The sequence below is a fragment of the Orycteropus afer genome, unplaced genomic scaffold (genome assembly GCF_000298275.1).
Source record: "Orycteropus afer afer isolate SDZICR_OR568_19922 unplaced genomic scaffold, OryAfe1.0 scaffold00295, whole genome shotgun sequence".
NCBI lineage: Eukaryota > Metazoa > Chordata > Mammalia > Tubulidentata > Orycteropodidae > Orycteropus > Orycteropus afer.
The window spans coordinates 820,493-837,958 of NW_006921882.1; the positions used below are offsets into that span (position 1 = coordinate 820,493).

General features: G+C 49.3%; 1 protein-coding gene across 1 annotated transcript in view; it reads right to left on the minus strand.

The window, feature by feature from the left end:
• Window positions 1–7,731: 7,731 nt before the first annotated feature.
• Window positions 7,732–17,466, minus strand: part of PHACTR3 (phosphatase and actin regulator 3) — a 277,100-nt gene continuing 267,365 nt past the window's right edge. Inside the window, exons 11-14 of the mRNA XM_007951516.1 lie at window positions 11,233–11,292; window positions 10,006–10,146; window positions 8,957–9,046; window positions 7,732–7,803 (exon numbers count right to left, since the gene is read on the minus strand). Of these exons, the coding sequence (XP_007949707.1) occupies window positions 7,732–7,803; window positions 8,957–9,046; window positions 10,006–10,146; window positions 11,233–11,292 (363 nt within the window). The remainder of the gene's footprint in view (window positions 7,804–8,956; window positions 9,047–10,005; window positions 10,147–11,232; window positions 11,293–17,466) is intronic.

A 17,466-nucleotide genomic window follows, 5' to 3' on the forward strand; every position in this document is an offset into this window, starting at 1 on the left:
TACATTAAAATAATTAAAAAAATAAAAAAAACAGGTGTGCTGGTCTGATAGAGCCTTATGGAACCGAGACTATGGCCCCTAGCTGCCCTTCAGGTCTGGAATTGAACCCACTCTTGTGGCTTCCAGCCAAATGATAGGTATATGAGCTGAACACTTACATCAGGTAGATACACTTCTTGGAGAGATCAATCATGGAAGAATAGAAGCTCAGGAGGCAGGAGTGCATGGGAGGGAAGGACACAGGGAAGAGGTAACTATGGGGAGGAGATGGGAGGGGAGCTGTTGCATTGTGGGAAACTGCAGTCAAGGTCGTGGGACAAAGTATGTGAAGTGCTGTATGAAAGATGAATTTGCTATGAAAACTTTCACCAAAATCATGATAAAAATTTTTTAAAAAGTTTCTATACACAAGCAGCAATCTGAAAAGGAAAATTAGAAAATTCCATTGACAATAGCCTCCAAAGAATAAAACAGGAATAAATTTAACCAAGGCAGTGTAAGGCACACTGACAACTAGCAAAGTTTGCTGAAAGAAGGATGACCTAAGTGAAAGCAGAGACATCCCATGTTCACAGAATGGAAAACTTAATGTTGTTAAGATGGTGGTATTCCCCCAAAGAGTTCTGCAGATTCAATGCTATCTCTATCAAAATTCCAATGGCCTTTTTTTGCAGAAATGGAAAAACATCCTAAAACTTACATGGAAATGCAAGAGACCTCAAGTAATTAAAATAATCTTGAAAAAGAACAAAGTAGAAGGGTTCATACTTCTCAATTTCAAAACTTAACTCTGAAGCTTCAGTAATCCAAACACCGGTATAGTAGGCCCAAGAATAGATATAAAAACCAATGGGATACAGGCGTGCATGACCATGAGGGGCACGGGGGAGGGCTACTACACAGGGAGGGGGGAGACTGGGTTAGGGCTGGGCATGGTAAATCGGGAGTGAAAATAAATGTACACATAATGGTGAATGTAAAATTAAAAAATTAAATTAATTTTTTAATTAATGTAAATTAATTAAAAAAACCAATGGGATAGAATTGAGAAGCCAGAAATACTCCCATATATCTATAGTCAACTGCTTTTTGACAAGAGTGCCCAGACATTTTAATGGGGAAAGAAAGTCTTCAATAAATGGGACTGGAACAATTGGATATCCACATGCAAAAGAATGACTGGACCCCCTACCTCACTGCATGTGTAACAACTAATTTAAAATAAACCCAAGATCTAGGTGTAAAAGCTGAAACTGAGAGGCTCAGAAGAAAACAGGATAAAGCTTCATGACACTGGATCTGGCAGTGGACCCTTATGACACCAAAAGCATAACCAACAGAAGAAAAATAACAACTTGGACTTCACCAAAATTTAAAACATTTTTGCATCAAAGGACACTATCAAGAAAGTAAAAAGACAACCTACAGAATGGGAGGAAAATATTTGCAAATTATATTCTGATAAGGGTCTAAAAAAAAAAACTAAACTTGCTGCCATCAAGTCAGTTCCAATTCGTAGTGACCCCTCCTTGGGTTTCCAAGGAAGTATCTCTAGGGAAGTAGATTGCCAAGTCGTCCTTCCAAGGAGTGGCTGATGGGTTTGAACCACCAGCCTTCTGGTTAGCACTCAGCTGCCTTAGGCACTACGCCAAGAACTCCTTTAATAAGACTATATAAAGAGCTCTTACAACTCAACAACTTTAAAAAGACAAACGACTTGATTGAAAATGGGCAAAGGACTTGAATAGACATTACTCCAAAGAAGATACACAAATGGCTAACAAACACATGAGAAGATGTTTTTCTTAAACGGCCAGGAGTAAATGTTTTAGGCTTTGTGGTCCCAGAGGCAAATTTGAGAACATCATATACATACTTCATAACTAAAGGAGCTCTGGTGGCATAGTGAGTAAGGCATTGGCTGCTAACTCCAAGGTCAGCAGTTCAAACCCATCACCTGCTCAGTGGGAGGAAGATGAGGCAATCTATTTCCTTAAAGATCTGCAGCCTTGGAAACCCAACAGGGGCCACTATGAATTGGAATTGACTCAATGGTAGTGTTTTTTTTTTTTTTTTTTTAATGGCATTACTATATAACCATTTCCAATGTAACTAAAAATCATCCTTACTTAGCTCACGAACCATTAAAAACAAAAAAATCAGGCGGCTAATTCTGCAATGACCAGAGAATATATTATTAACCAATGTAGCTGAAAGTTCATGAGCTCTTGATTCCAAACATACTAACACTAAACGATCACTAATGACTTATATTGTTTACATGGATTGCAATTTATCACCTCGTTGGTGTAGTTTCACTGCACTTCTCAACCAAATACAGCAGCAAGGTGCTAACTGTTCCAGAAATACACATGAGAAAGAACATTGGAGAGAGAGAAAGAATTGCAGAATTGGTCCTCCGAGGCAAAACCAAAACCAAAACAACCAAATGTAAATAATGAACTCTATGGGCATTACTGCAGAGAAGTTCAGTCTCAGAGCCTGACCCCCCCAGACACGCAGCACCTACAGAGAACCTACAGCAAGCCTGACGCCACGGACACCCAGCACCTACATAAAAGGCCAGAATACCCTTTGAGAGGATAGCGAAGTGTGTGGTTTCCTTCAAGCCTTTAATTCCATATTAAGTTTGTCATCTACAGAGTGAGAGCTCCTCCTGGCTCTCAGCTAGCGCCTCGTGGGAAGATCCGGAGTTGCTGGGGTCAGCTCTGTAGCCATTCTGTCATCACCTGTTGACACGAGTCACATCCATGGAAGAAACAACTATTTCTAGGTAAACCCTAAACATATCAAGTTGAAGTGAGTAACCCTGGAAGGGATACAAAAGCTCTAGGAACAAACAACCACAGCAGAATTTTGAGCAAAACAGCAGACCAGGAAATCAGTGAGAAACCAACTAACCTCGGAGCAAGAAAGGGGCTGGTGGTCCCGGGAGCCGTGCTTCCGGCCACACCAGGTGTCACGCTCTAAAGCACCCGTCCTCTGCCTGGAAGCAGGGGATGGATGGGATGCGGTCTGCCTGTTGCTGAGGGCACACACCTGAATGAGGGTAACTGTTTCAGTGCCGGTGTCTTTGAAAGAAAGTGCACCTTGAAGGTAATGATGTGTCTATAACACGGAACAGCAGCTTTACAATTTTTAAATGGAATTTTTAGCAGGTATCCAGATCTCTCTACCATTGCTTAGTATCATGAAAATATTATCATAAAAATAACATTTTTATAATTTCCCTGTTCTCTTCTTCAAGGACATTTACAACTGAAATTTAAGATAATGTTTAAGTGCTTTTTATTCCTCAGGCATTTGACTGCTAACCAGAAGGTTGGTGGTTCAAACCCATCAGCAGCTCTGCAGGAGGAACATGGGGCAATCTGTTTCCTTAAAGATTTACCACCTCAGAAACCCAATGAGGCTCACTGTGAGTTGGAATCAACTCAATGGTGATGTTGTTTTTTTTTTTTTTAAACATAATTTTCCGACCTGTGGGACTGACCACTGATAACTTTTCCACTCCTCATCTAACACACTTTGTTTTCTTGTCTAAATAGGAGGTAGTGATATTGTGTTCAGTGTCAACAAATTTCCAGAGAAATTAACTTTTTAAAAATATTTTTTCATAAGTCCAGTTTAACAGTGGCTTCTGATCATCATCTGAGATGTTTCCTTCATGTGAAGTACTCTGGTAAGAAATTCCTGGAAAAGAAATGGGTAAAATGGGTCTTGGAAGCATGTGGGACTAAAATGTTTAGCCGTACAATTAGGATTTTGTATTTTGGGAGTTAAGTTTGCTGTTGAAGAAGTATAGATGTACAGTTAAAAACATCAATGCTTGCCTCCAAATATATAATGGAATAATGTAATTACCATGTCATCCCACAAGGTGGACTTCCTGATGTGAAGTTTTTTGTCTCTGTCAATTGTCCAAAAATTATCCAATTGATATAACTTAAATTTGATTGCTAACCAGCAGGCTGGCGGTTCAAATCCACCAGCCACTCCTAGGAAGGAAGGTGGGGCAATCTACTTCCATAGTGATACTGTCTTGGAAACCCAAGGAAGGGTCTTGCTATGAGTCAAAATTGATTTGACAGCAGTGTTTTTATTGTTTGTTTGTTTTTTGTTTTTTTAAGGTCCCTTAATTTTTAAATTTATGAAGTCATGTACTGTGCCCCCATCAGACTGGCTTAAAACTTTAGGATGCTGCTAAAGCAGGGGTCATTCCCTTACAGAAGATCAAATTTATTTCAGTCTTTCCAACTACTTAAACCAGGATTTCTCTGATGATTTAAATATTCAGTGTTACTTGAATAGTTGGTCATATTTTATTCTGTGTAAATAGAAGCAAATGATTTGTAAACTCAATGCATACAGCTCCTGCCTGCCCACTGTGAGTAATGAAGAATTGTGGGAATTCGGATACTGTCTCTGATTGTAACTATGGCAGGTGGCAGGGACGTGTTTTCCTGAGTCTCCTTGTTCTTAACTCCACGCACCTGCCTCTGGGTGTGTCTCGTCCTTGCCCGTGGGCACCTCACCAGGACCATGCTTTATGAGTTGCTTTTGGATTCTGTTCCTCCCACTAACAAGGCTGAAAGGTATTTGAGACACGGCATCATACACTTACTTCCGTCAGGACCAAGCGTACTCGCAGGTGCAGAGGAAAATCCTTGATCCACAGCTGAGCTTGTCTCTTACCTGTAACACCTGGTAGGAGCAGGAAATAAGGGATGCAGAGTTTAGAGCAAGAGTTTGTGATTGATAAAAACACAGTGGTTAGGAGTTAGATATACTGCTGGAAATCGTGACTGCAATGAGTGTCTGCTGGTTTCAGACAGCAAACTGAATCTCATTTACCTTCATCTGATTTACCCATTAATCATAGGACGTGACATGGACAAACCACCTACCACGGGTCCCATCTACCAGGTCCCATCCAGCCACAGACAGAGTTTGGAGTTTCCATGTGCGCCCAGCTCGGGACCGGGGTGGATTCTGAGATGGCAGCACCCCTCTCTGGTCTTCACACTAAGTTCATGGGTCCTCCTCTGCCAGGTGGACTAAAATCTCAGCTTCACATAATTGGGGCTCTAACTGATATCCTTTTATGAATAAAATATAAAATTGGATGAGCTACAAGCTGTTGCTCAAAATGAGAAAACAATTCCAGGTAACTTTTCAATGTTGGCCTCAAATCATGGCTTATGAATAAAACAATACAAAAGGACATATCTTAAATGATTATAAAATTAACGAACTGCTTCCCATTTTACAGATGGAGAAATTGAGGCTTGGAGCGGTCAAGGGATTCACAGAAGGTTCCACAGCAAGTGAGAGTGGAGCTGGGATTTCTTTGTTCATAACAATGACTTTTTATAAAAGACTAGTGGCCAACCAATAGTATGTATGTCCCGGGACCTAGGATTGACCCCAAGTCCCGCAGGACCAAGTGCCCCCCAGAGTGAAGCGATTTCTGCAGGCCACTGGCACACGTGCAGCCTTAAAGAAGGAGAAAAGGAAGGGTCGCGGAAAGCAACGAGGTAGCAGATGTGGGGCGAAGACCAGAGGATGCAGTCGCTCCGGGACCACTGGGCACCATGTCGGTGGCAGTGTTTCTCAGATGCACAGAGGGCGCCCGCACGGTGCCGGCCCACTACCTGCTTGGCCCCTTTCAGTGTCACAGCATTGTGGGGAGAGGGAGGTGGTCATCCCGCGGGTGGCAGAGTCTGGATCTGAGCACAGGTCCTGAGTGCTCCTGGCTCCCCACCTGTGCACAGAGGGGACCTGCACTGAAAGGCCAGGAGAAGACGTTTTCAGCAAGCTCATGGTTGGTGAGCTTGTCTTCCCCTTTGTGTCAGCCTCATGTTGGGGTGCAATTCCCCTCAGAAATTCCCACGCCATCTAAATCTGCGTCTTTTGTAACAGACACTTAATCATGTTTGGAAACGTGAACTTCAAAATGCTCTCAAAGGAAGGGGACAGGATTTTCATCTTGGCAGCATTCTGTCTGGGCTAACAAACCCATCTACACTCATTGATCCACAAATATAAATTAACTTGAAAAAGATCATTTGATTTTCCAAGGCACAATCCACACATACTAACAGAACTTACAAAACAAAGCACATAAAAACTTTGGAATTCTCTACCACGTGTTTGGATTCTGATGGTTCAAAAGTAATGAAATTTGACTTGTTTTCACAGATACCTGTTTTAACAAATTTCTCACCCAACCCCAAGAAAACGTGAAGCCTGGGTCCATCTCCTGAAATCAGTGGTCATTTAATTAAAGAACAAAATGAACAGGAATCAAAATGCTGCAGCTGTCATTTTCGTTAGACATTATAAAAAAGGACAGAGTCTAATGTAATCAACTGTTTTGTATAACATGAACTGAAAGTTTCAAATTAATCAGAATAAAAATGCCTTTTCAACATAACACTGAATGACACCATCCCATGTCCACATGTCAGAGGCCTCGGGTGGCAGCCTGCACATGCACGTCTCCCGTCCTGTTATTCTGCAGAACTGTAAAACAAGGTTCATGGGCAAAGGACAGTTTGCTTATGTAGAGTTATTTGGGTCTTAACGGACCCAACGCGTCACACTCTTCAGACACCAAAGAGTGAAGCGCGTCCTCTGGTTGCTCCTCTTGCAGGTAAGTGTGGCAGAGATGTCACCTGGGTGTGTGGTCCCACTCCTCACAGACGCACCAGGTGACCTTGAGCCAGGCTTCAGGAGAATTCCCTGATGATTGTTCAGTGTTGGTATCAAAAATTAAACACAAATTCTTCTCAGAAGAAAATCTCTATGGCCTGTGGAATCTACAAGTTATAAAAAGACAAAGAATTTAAAGTTATGTATTTCCAACATAGTAAAGACTTCCAAACATCTTCACACATAAGTTTACTATGATGAAATGCTTCTCAGAAGTCCACTGTGTTACTATAATGAAACGCTTCTCAGAGGCCTACTGTGTGAACTGTGAGGACAGAGCTGCTCTGGCTGAAATAGAGCCCAGAGGACCTCCGGCTCAGGACTCTGGGCCCCTGAGATAGCCCACTGGACTTTTAGGGCTGCCTAGTGGTTAGTTAGGGAGCTCTGGTAGCATAGTGGCTAAGACACTTGCCTGCTAACCAGACGGCTGGTGGTTCAAACCCACCAGCCACTCCTCAGAAGGAAGGTTGGGCAATCCTACTTCCGTAGTGATACTGCCTCGGAAACCCAAGGAGGGGTCGCTATGAGTCGGGTTTGACTCGACGGCACATAACAACAACAACAACAACAAGTGGTTAGTTTCAAAGCTGAGAGTTAACCCCTTGAGACTACACAGAACGGCCTGGGTATTGGTCAGTCAGTGGAGTACCGAGTGATCACACATGACTGCTACCTCCTTGAAAGTACGCCAGTCACAGGAAACCTTTAAACAGCTCAAAGACAAAACTGACTTCATCATCTTCTCCTGCCCTTCCCCTTCCTCCCTTGATATGTTCATCCTGATGCACTTGAGCGGGATGGAACCCTACTGCACTTGGACTCTGTCCCACAGCTGCAGTGGTTTACAGATTTACAGAGTAGCCATTTAGTGCTAAAGAGAAGGGGACAGGAGTTCATTACTCAAGGCAGGGCCTCCATGCAGGATTCTCTTTCTGTTTGGGGCTTGAGCCTATTTAGAGAAAGGGAGGAGAGACAAAGCACGTGCTGCACGGAAACTCATGCTCCATGGCTGTCTCCTAGGATGCAGATGAAGGCGTGCAGCCAGCCATGGTCACAGACGGGGGCTACCTAGGAGGATGTGCAACAGATGAAAGGAACGTGAGAACCCCAACAGTGTCCGGTCATGGCCACAGATGGGGCGGGCACGTGGAAGGATGTACAAGAGATGAATGTGAGAACCCCAAAAGTGTGACTGGCCGTGGCCACGGACGGGGGGGCCCCCAGAAGGATGTCCAGTTAGCCTAACCAGCAGAGAGAAGTAGCTCTTTGCTCTTCTAGCTTCACCCTCTCAAGAAGCCAGCGTCCTCCCTCGTCTGTGGTGACACAGATGCAGAGAGCGCCCTTGGCTTGATGTGGAAGTGGTGGCTGGGGACACAGCAGAGGCCTGTGACCTGGGATCTGACTCCGTATCTGACTCGCTGTCACCTTCCTGGCACCTGGCATGCAGATGGGCCAACCGTGAACAGAGGGATGAATGCTGAACTTGGGCCTTTACACTTCAAGAAAATGGAGAAAGTGAGCAGGAAGCAGGGGAGTCCTCATGGCATTCCCAGAAATGTCATCGGGAGGTTGGTAAAGAGGGGACTTCTGACTACTAAAAACCAAATCAAACTCACTGCCATCAAGTCGGATCTGACTCATAGTGACCCCTCCTTGAGCTTCCGAGGCAGTATCACTATGGAAGTAGATTGCCCAACCTTCCTTCCAAGGAGTGGAAATGAAATACAGAGCAGAGTTACTGCGATTGCTGTGAGGCTAATTTTATGAACTGCGTATTACTTAAGAAACCATGGACCTGTGTAATACTGGAGCTCTGCTGGCGTAGTGCCTAAGGCACTTGACTGCTAACCAGAAGGCTGGTGGTTCAAACCCACCAGCTGCTCCTCGGAAGGAAGGTTGGGCAATCTACTTCCGTAGAGATACCACCTTGGAAACCCAAGGAGGGGTTGCTCTGAGTCAGATCCAACTCAATGGCAGTGAGTTCGTTTCTATTTTGGTGGGGGGGGGGGGTGTAATACGGACCTACAGATTCCCTTCCCCCCAGCCTGCCAGGAACCGTGAGCGTGGGCAGCGTTTATAAGCAGGGTGTAGCCTGCCTCGTCAACAGAGCTCTCTGGAGAAATGCTGACTTTGTTTGGCTGGATACACAGCTCCTTATGGCTCTGAAAGACTTCTTTCCCCCAAAACAAGAACCACGTTAGGAGTGTCGTCAGACTCACACCCCGCGCTCTGACCTTGTCAAATGCTTGCTTGACGCGTGCACCTCCATCTCGTTACTTTTGTATTCATTCAGCTCTTTACGGATAGCTGCCTGGAATCAAAGACAGGACAGTAAGCACATGGACAGAAGTCAGCACCATGGTTAAGGCACTCTGGTGGGGCAGTGGCGTTTGCCTGTTAACCAAAAGGTCAGCAGTTCAAACCTACGCGCCACAGAAGGAAGATGGGGCAATGTGCTTCTGTAAAGATTTACAGCCTTGGAAACCGAGTGGGGGTTGGAGGAGTCGCCATTGACCCGAAGGTGCTGAGTTCAGCTTTTTGATGAGCATGGCAGCTGTGTACGAACGGCCATCCCTAATACCTGAGTACTCCTGTCACGTTGTGAGAGAGCCCAAAGCAAAGAAACCTGTTCCGGTCGGCACGTGGACAGTCAGTCTCAGGTCTCCAGCTGTACCGAGCTAGTTCCAGGCCTAGTCCACCGCCAGTGCTTTGGGGTGTGCGGTGGGTTCACTGGGGGACGAGGAGCATCAGCCCAGCACCCCAGGTGGCCAAGCTCAGGCTCAGGGCCCATATGAAGCAGGAACTCCAAAAACAAGATCAAGTTTAGCTTTTGGCGAATTAACTTGGGGTTTGTAATCAGATCATCAGAAAGCCGTTCCTTCCTTAGCATACGATTACGCGTCTGTCATGTGACGGTGACATTTCTCAGTGATTACATCCATGTCCGAGGGGGTGCCTCGTCTTTTCAGAGCCAGGCCGCTATCTGGCCCTCCTCCAGCTTCCCATGACCCACTTCAATGGCGTACTTTTCTCTCAGGTAAACGCCCAAGGCCCAAACCACAACCACGTCAAATGTCCCCAGGGAGGTGACCGTTCTCCAGTTGAGCCCACTGCCCTATAACCGGCCCTGTGCTCTCCACATGCAGCCTGGTCACCGGCTTCAGGGAACTGCTGATGGCTCATGTTGTCTGCACACTAACCCCTTGGCCGGACACACTTTGCCCTCCCGCTCGGTGCAGCCCCAGCAGCGTGGCCAGGGCCGCCCCGTACCTTGTCTGCTGCCGACAGTCGCGTCCAGGGCTTGTCTGCTCTCCGGTCATAGTCCTGCGCTTTCGCCACTTCCACGTAATCACTGAATCGGATCAGGATTTTCCTGTCTCTCAGTTCATCAACAGTGGGTCTCTGATTCAGCTGAAATAAAGGCCCAGCACAGTCAGGTTCCATGTGCCAGACCAGCTTGCAGGAGGGGCTCTTAACACACGCTCAACACGCTTCAGGGCCTATAAACAGCCGTGAGCTCCAAGGTGAAGGGCGTGGGCACCGACTCCAATCACACCCCCTTCCCAATGTGCTTTGTCAGAAGGACCCCTCCCCGCCACCACCGGGCGGCCTCTGTGCACAGCACAGCTCAGGACACCGCTCTCCAGGCCACAGACCAGGCTTTAAAACAATCCGTGATGACGGGGTCATGCTAACCACGAGCACCCATGAGTCTGGCTCAGAAAGGACGCCAGCTTTCAGCAGGACGGGGCCCATTCTTCTCAGGGCGCACAACGGAGGGGAGGCAGCACCAGAAAAGAGCCAGGAAACGGTCATCACTCTACACGCAGGCCCCAGCCCCGTGCAGGCCAATCTACACAGCTGCTAAAGACACTGGCCACAGTGAATTTTAGCCATAAACCTCTGAGGCTAATTAAGTCTCCCACAATTAAGGGACTTCTGGACAAATGGAAGGTGGCCCGAAGCAACAACCTGGAAGGTAATTGAGACACCGACACCCAAGTCCACGCTCCTCACTATGCATGCAGATGACAGTGATACTCAAGTCCACGCTCCTCCGCATGCGTGCAGATCACCCCAATACCCAAATACATGCTCCTCAGCACGTATGCAGATGACACTGACATCCCAGTACACACTCCTCAGCATGTGTGAAAAGATCTCAAATGAAGAAAACGTCCACGTGAAACCTGGCTTCCACCTGGAGGTGAGTGAGGTGTCACCTGGGCTGTACTGCCCCTGCCCCACGCTGGGGACGGCCTCGGCCCCAGGGGAAGATATCCACACTGGGGTGTGTCCAAAGGCATTGCCTTGCAGGAGGTCAGTGAGTGGACTCAGAGCTGCGGAGGCGGTGGCCTGAACTGAATGATGCCCCTCGGCCTGGTAAATGGTGGAAGGCCTCCGCTGGCACCCAAATCCCCAACCCTCCTGCGGCACACATGGCTCTCTCCTCCACCTTCTTTAACGTTCGGGAAACAAGATGCGTGTGGACGGTACCTTTCTGGTCAATCGTTGCTTGATTTCTCTTCTTTCTTCCTGCTCTGTCTGATCGTTCCTCTCTAGGAAAGATTAAAATGGTGGGAAAAGTTGTAGAAAGGGCGAAAGCAACAGGGGGAGATGGAGCCCTCTGGCAGGGGCGCTACTCAAGAGCCCCACCTTCCAGGGTGACTAATGAGGGCACCTCGGGCATCAGCCCCCCGCCCATCCCGCAGTCTCAGTAGCCCTCCGCCCCATCCACACTGCTCAGCTCAGTGGCTACCCTGTCCCACGGGGCCCTTGCCCACGCTGGCGTTCTCCTCAGCCCCTCTCTACGGCAGAAAGGGCCATGGACAGGCCACTTTGGGTTCATTAGCAGAAGCAACACGAAGCGAGGCCCTCTCTGTGTCTCTGCCTCTGCCTCTGCCTCTTCCTCTGCCTCTCCCTCCCTCCCCGCCCCGGAGCCAATATCCTATCTCTAGCTATATATTTGGAGCCCCCAGTGGTGCACAGTGCCTAAGGTATTTGACTGCTAATCAGAAGGCTGGGGGTTCAAACCCACCAGCCTCTCCTTGGAAAGAAGATTGGACAATCTACTTCTGTAGTGATACCACCTCGGAAACCCAAGGAGGGGTCACTCTAGGTCAGATTCAACTTGACGCCAGTGAGTTTGGTTTTGTTTGTAGTGGTACAAAGGACTAAGGACTCAGCTGCAAACGAAAAAGTTGGAGGTTCAAGTCCATCCGAAGGTGCCTGGAGATCTACCTCCCCAAACTCAGCCACTGCCAGGCCTGTGGAGCCCCCAGTTCTCCTCTGACACTCTGGGTGTCCGGGACCTGGAATAACGCAGTGACAACTGGCTTGATCTGGGCGCTCACATCCCTGAGCACAGATGGCACTCGGAAACGGGCGTAGTATGAGGGTCACAGTGACGTGGGTCACAGCATGGGCACCACTTTTCTCTTCTTTCCCTTCTCATTTGGAAGTGGGTGTACTTTTTAGTCAATCAATATAAGCTAGGGACACCCTCCTCAGATTCTAAGCAATGATGACTGTCTGCAGTTTCTACCTTCAGGGTCATTTCACATCCAAGCTACCCCTGAACCCAGCTGACTCTCCACCGCCCCTCCCCAGCCCAGGGCTGTGACGTCGATTCTGATGTGTGGTGACCCCATGTCCCACAATGGCTGGCATCTTCTATAACAATGCTGTCTACAGGAGCCCAAGCCCCTCATGCAAACTGGCTGTGCTTGGTGGGCGGTGAGCACCCACGCTCGCACCTACACTCGGGGGCTGAAACCAGAGCCGAGTGCCGACATGCACGTGAAACGGCTCCTTGCCCTGGGCACGAGCTAGCCAGTGCTCACTGTTGCTAGATAAAGGCTCAGGCCCCGCCCACCAGAGCCGGGCTCCCAGGGAACTGGTTTCAGCCACCGTGCTCCTGGAAGCGCCACCAGGGCCTGGGAGAGGGAAGCCTGCTACAGCAGCGAGCTAACTCCACGCTGTCTGCCATTCAAGTGCATTTGCGGGGCCGGGTATACAGGTGCTCGGTCTATCAGCCGTTGTCCTTTGCATGAATTTTTAAAATAAAAAAAAAAAGAAAGTTCAACTAGCATCAGGGCATTTTGGGAAAGGAAATGCACCCTTGAGTATTCCTAATCTAAGTGGCCAACTGACACAACCATGTTTAAGAAGCTGTAGTCAGAAGGCTGTTGACAAACCCAGACCAGCCCCACTGCCCCTGAGCTGATTCCGACGCATGGTGACCCCGTGTCACGGACTTCTTGGATCTCACGGAAGCAGGCCACGGTGCTGCTGGGTGGGCTTGAGCTGCCAACCTTCAGATTAGCAGTCGAGTGCTAACCGTGTCTGCCACCCAGGGACCAGCAAAGCTCGTGATACGGCTAGTGAAACAACGGTGATGGGAAAGCATCCCACCTGAGGCAGCCGCGAGGGATGTCAGTGACGGCATGAAACTAACCCTCCAGTTTCCGGAACACGGGCCGGGCACAAACCCCACAGCCAGGTAAAGACACGGATGCAAAATTGGATTCTTCTTCAGTTGTAAAAAATGTCTTCATGAGCAGGGTCATTCGTATGAGCACAAGCAGGCTCTTTGGAGAGCTGATCTGACCAGACCTGGCTAGGTCCTCTCCTGTACCAGGTGCTATCCCCATGCTGCCCTTCCTGGTAGCTAAGCCCCCAGCTCTTCCCTTGCACCCCTCAGTGAAGGGCACCCCTGAGGGACAGGTTAGAGGATCTCTGCCCAGCCAGATGTGCTGCCAGCTCTCTTCACAGCTTCTAAGAAAATGCTGTGTTTCAGAACAAGGGGCCCCTCACCAGAACCTCTGCTGACGCTGTTAGCTGTTGGCAAATTGATGCTGACTCAGGCAACCCCGTGAGTGTCAGCGCAGAGCTCCTCCACGGGGTTGTCAAGGCTGCGACCTTTCAGAAGCAGGTCACCAGGCCTGTCTTCAAGGCCCCTCTGGGTGGGTTCCAGCCGCCAGTGTTATGGCCAGTAGTGAAGCCGCTAACTGTGAAGCACCCAGGACTCCTACTAGCAGCTCTGGATCTGTAAGGTCTGGAGAAAGCTCCGGCACCTAGGACAGCTGTACACAAGCCTGTATAAACAGTGCAACAGTCAAGGACAAGGACACTGCAGCCCAAACTCCAGCTCCCGTGCCTGGCCAATATTCACAAGTGACGCCCTATCACCTCTCTGAGCTTTGGGTTCCTCATGGGTAAAATGGAGACAGCACGTGCAGGCCTCACGGATGTGCTGTAATGATGAAACCAGCTCACACACACCAAGCCCGGAGTGCAGTGCCTGCTATGGAGTGGGCTTGACAAGGGACCACCACCACCACCATCACCACCATCACACCACCTCCTCTATCTTCACCACATCCACCAACACCTCCTCCACCACTACCATCACTACCAACACCAACACCTCTTCTAACTGCTCCACACCACCCGCACCACCAGCACCCCCTCCAACTCCACCACCATGACCACCACCGCCACCACTTCTTCTACTTCCTGCACACCACCACCTCCTCCACACCACAATCATGACCACCACTACCAGTTCCTCTTCCTCCTCCACACCACTATCACCACAGCTCTTCTGCCTTCTCCATCCCACCATCATCATTACCTCTACCACCTCCTCTGCCACCACCACCATCACACCACCACCAGTCACCACCGTCACCACCACCACCGTCACCACCACTACCCTCACCACCATCACCACCACTTCCTCTACCTCCACCATATAACCACTGCCACCACCACCACCACCTCTTCTACCTCCTCCCACCATCACCACCACCACCATTTCCTCTTTCTCCTCTACACTACCATCACCACCACCACCTCCTTCTCTTCCTCTACCACTACCACCTACCACCACCACGGCCACCATCACCACCTCCTCTACTTCCACAACACAAGCACCACTACTACCACCTCTTCTACCTCCTCCACACCATCATTACTATCATTTCCTGTTTCTCCTCTACACCATGAGCATCACCACCTCCTCTACTTCCACCACCACCACCACCACTGTCACCAATGTCACCACCACCATCACCACCATTACCATTACTACCACCTCTTCTACCTCTTCCATACCATCGTTACCACCATTTTCTCTTTCTCCTCTATACCACTATCATCACCACTGCCACCTCCACCACCACCATCACCACCACCACCATGAGCAGGACTACCAGGTACATCATTATAACTACCTCCACCACCTCTTCCACTACCACTACCACCACCATCATCATCACTATCTCCTGCACCTCCTCCACCAACACCTCTACAACCATCACCACCACCACCACCACCACCCACACAGGGCAGCACTGAGGATGCTCCTGTACCTGTAGAGATGTGGGTAAAGCTGCATGTCCCCCACCAGGACCGCAGTGAGTCACGCGCTCCCTGCTTGAAGGGGAGCAGACACCAAGCATCTAGGTTCTAAGAACTGATCCCAAACAGGTGACATAATGTAGCATAAGTGTTCAGAGCCCTGTGTGTCAAGAGCCTATGAATATGTTGCTTGACACCAGGCTGTATATGGTGACTCTAGTCTCATCTCCATGGAATGAAACAACACAACTACTCAAAACCTAGCAGTGAATTTCTCAAAGGCTCCTGCTTCTGGCCCTGGCTCTTAGCTTCCGTGTTAACAAGCCTGACTGCGGCTCAGGGTGCCAGCCAGGTGGACATGGAGGATGGCCATGCCAGAGAGGAAACCCATTTTTTCTGCTGAATGTGGAGGCCGAGGGCCATCACACAGGCACTCTCTCTGTGTCTCTATTCACTCTTCTAGCTCTATGTTTCAGGCTTCAGATTGATGTACCAAGAACAAGAAGCACCTGCTGGGGGGAGAAGCTGGCCGCCCCTGGCAGCAGGGAAAGGGTACTCCTGGAAGCAGCAGGTCCCCAGGCCAAACACCTGGGCTGGCTGCCTCGCTTGCTGCTCCAGGCCGTGGACCACTCAGGTGAAAGAAACCCTTGCAGTCCCTGAACTTGCCTGGTTCAAGTCTGGACCACATTCAGTGGCTCCTGTGACTTATAAGCTTTGTAAGCGAGTGACTTAATTTCTGTGAAAGTCAAGTGTTTGGTGACTGATGTAGCTTGAATCTTCCATCTGGCTGTATGATGAAGGATGCCCTCACTGACCTGTGCTCTTCAAGTCCCCAGGTGCAAAGCTAAGAGGTGGTGACAACCATCCTATGCCTAAAGGGCTCTGGCAGTACAGTGGTAAGGCATGCAGCTGCTAACCAGAAGGTCAGTGGTTCAAACCTACCAGCTACTCCACGGAAGAGAGATGAGGCAGTCTGCTACCATAAAGAAGCCCTATGGAGCCGCTGTGAGTTAGAATCAACTCGATGGCAGTGGGCAGTCTACGTCTAGAGGCCCTGGTGAGTGCCAGCAGTTAATGTACGTGGCTGCTCACAGAAAGGCTGGAGTTCAAGGCTACCCAGGGGTGTCTCAGGAGAAAGGGCTGGTGATCTACTTCCAAGAAGTCAGCCCCTGACAACACCACAGAGCACAGCTCTCCTCTGATCACGTGCAGTCATCGTGGTTGCAGTTGGGTCATCGGCGAGGGAGATGCTCCACCTTGAAGGAGCTCTGGTGGTGGTGTGCCTGAGGCACTTGACTGCTAACCAGAAGGCTGGTGGTTGAAACCCAGCAGCTGCTCCTCGGAAGCAAGACTGGGCAATCTATTTCCGTCATGATACTGCCTCAGAAACCCAAGGAGGGGTCTCTATGAGTCGGATCCCACTTGACAGCAGTGCGTTTGGTTTTGAGTTTGGTTTAGTGGACCAACGGCACTCTGGTGGCATAGTGCCTAAAGCATTTGAGTGCTAACCAGAAGGCTGGCAGTTCAAACCCACTAGCCACTTCCATAGAGATACCATCTCAGAAACCCAAGGAGGGGCTGGTATGAGTCAGGACTGACTTTAAGGGCAGTGAGTCTGGTTTGATTTGAGTTACCACTAACCAGAAGAGTTATCCTATCTCAATCTTAGGGTCAATCATTCCCAACCATTCACAGAGACGGCAGCTGCCTGAGACAGTTCAAGGGGCAGAGAAGGGGGAGAGAGTTGTCCGTGCCATGCCTGCAACCCAGTGGGGCTCTGCCTTTCTGAGGAGAAGCCGACCACTGATGCTATCTGGACTCTTCACAGAAAGATATCCACGGAATACAGAACCGAACCCGAGAAGGTCTGCACCGGCCCTCATGCTGAGGAGACTCAAGATCCCTTTACAATCCAGGCCCTTAGATGGCATTTTGTAGAAAATGTTTTAAAAACTGAAGTCAGGTGCCAGAGCTGGATGAGAACGAGCTGGGAGCCACCTGGGAGGGGTTCACGACCAGAGTGGCCAGAACTCTAACGGTGGAACGTGCCCTCCACACCGTGGGGGTTTACCTGTGGCACCTGTGGGCAGCGTGCGCGGCCACTGCACCCCTAAAAGGTGGGGGGCTGAGAGGGGCGGAGGGGCCTGGCACCTCAGAGTTCCGGGGCCCCCCACCCTGCCCCTGTTTCTGGAGTGGCCGCCTTCACCCCGTGGGGGCAGCAACCTCGGGATGGGACGCTGTCAGGCAGGATTCGGGACACTGTCCACGGTGGTTTTTGTGCCTGCAGGACCCTCACCCCGAACTGCCGGGCGAGCTGCTGGACACTGGGCCGCAGAAGGAGCGCTCATGCCCCTCCCTTAGGCTCAC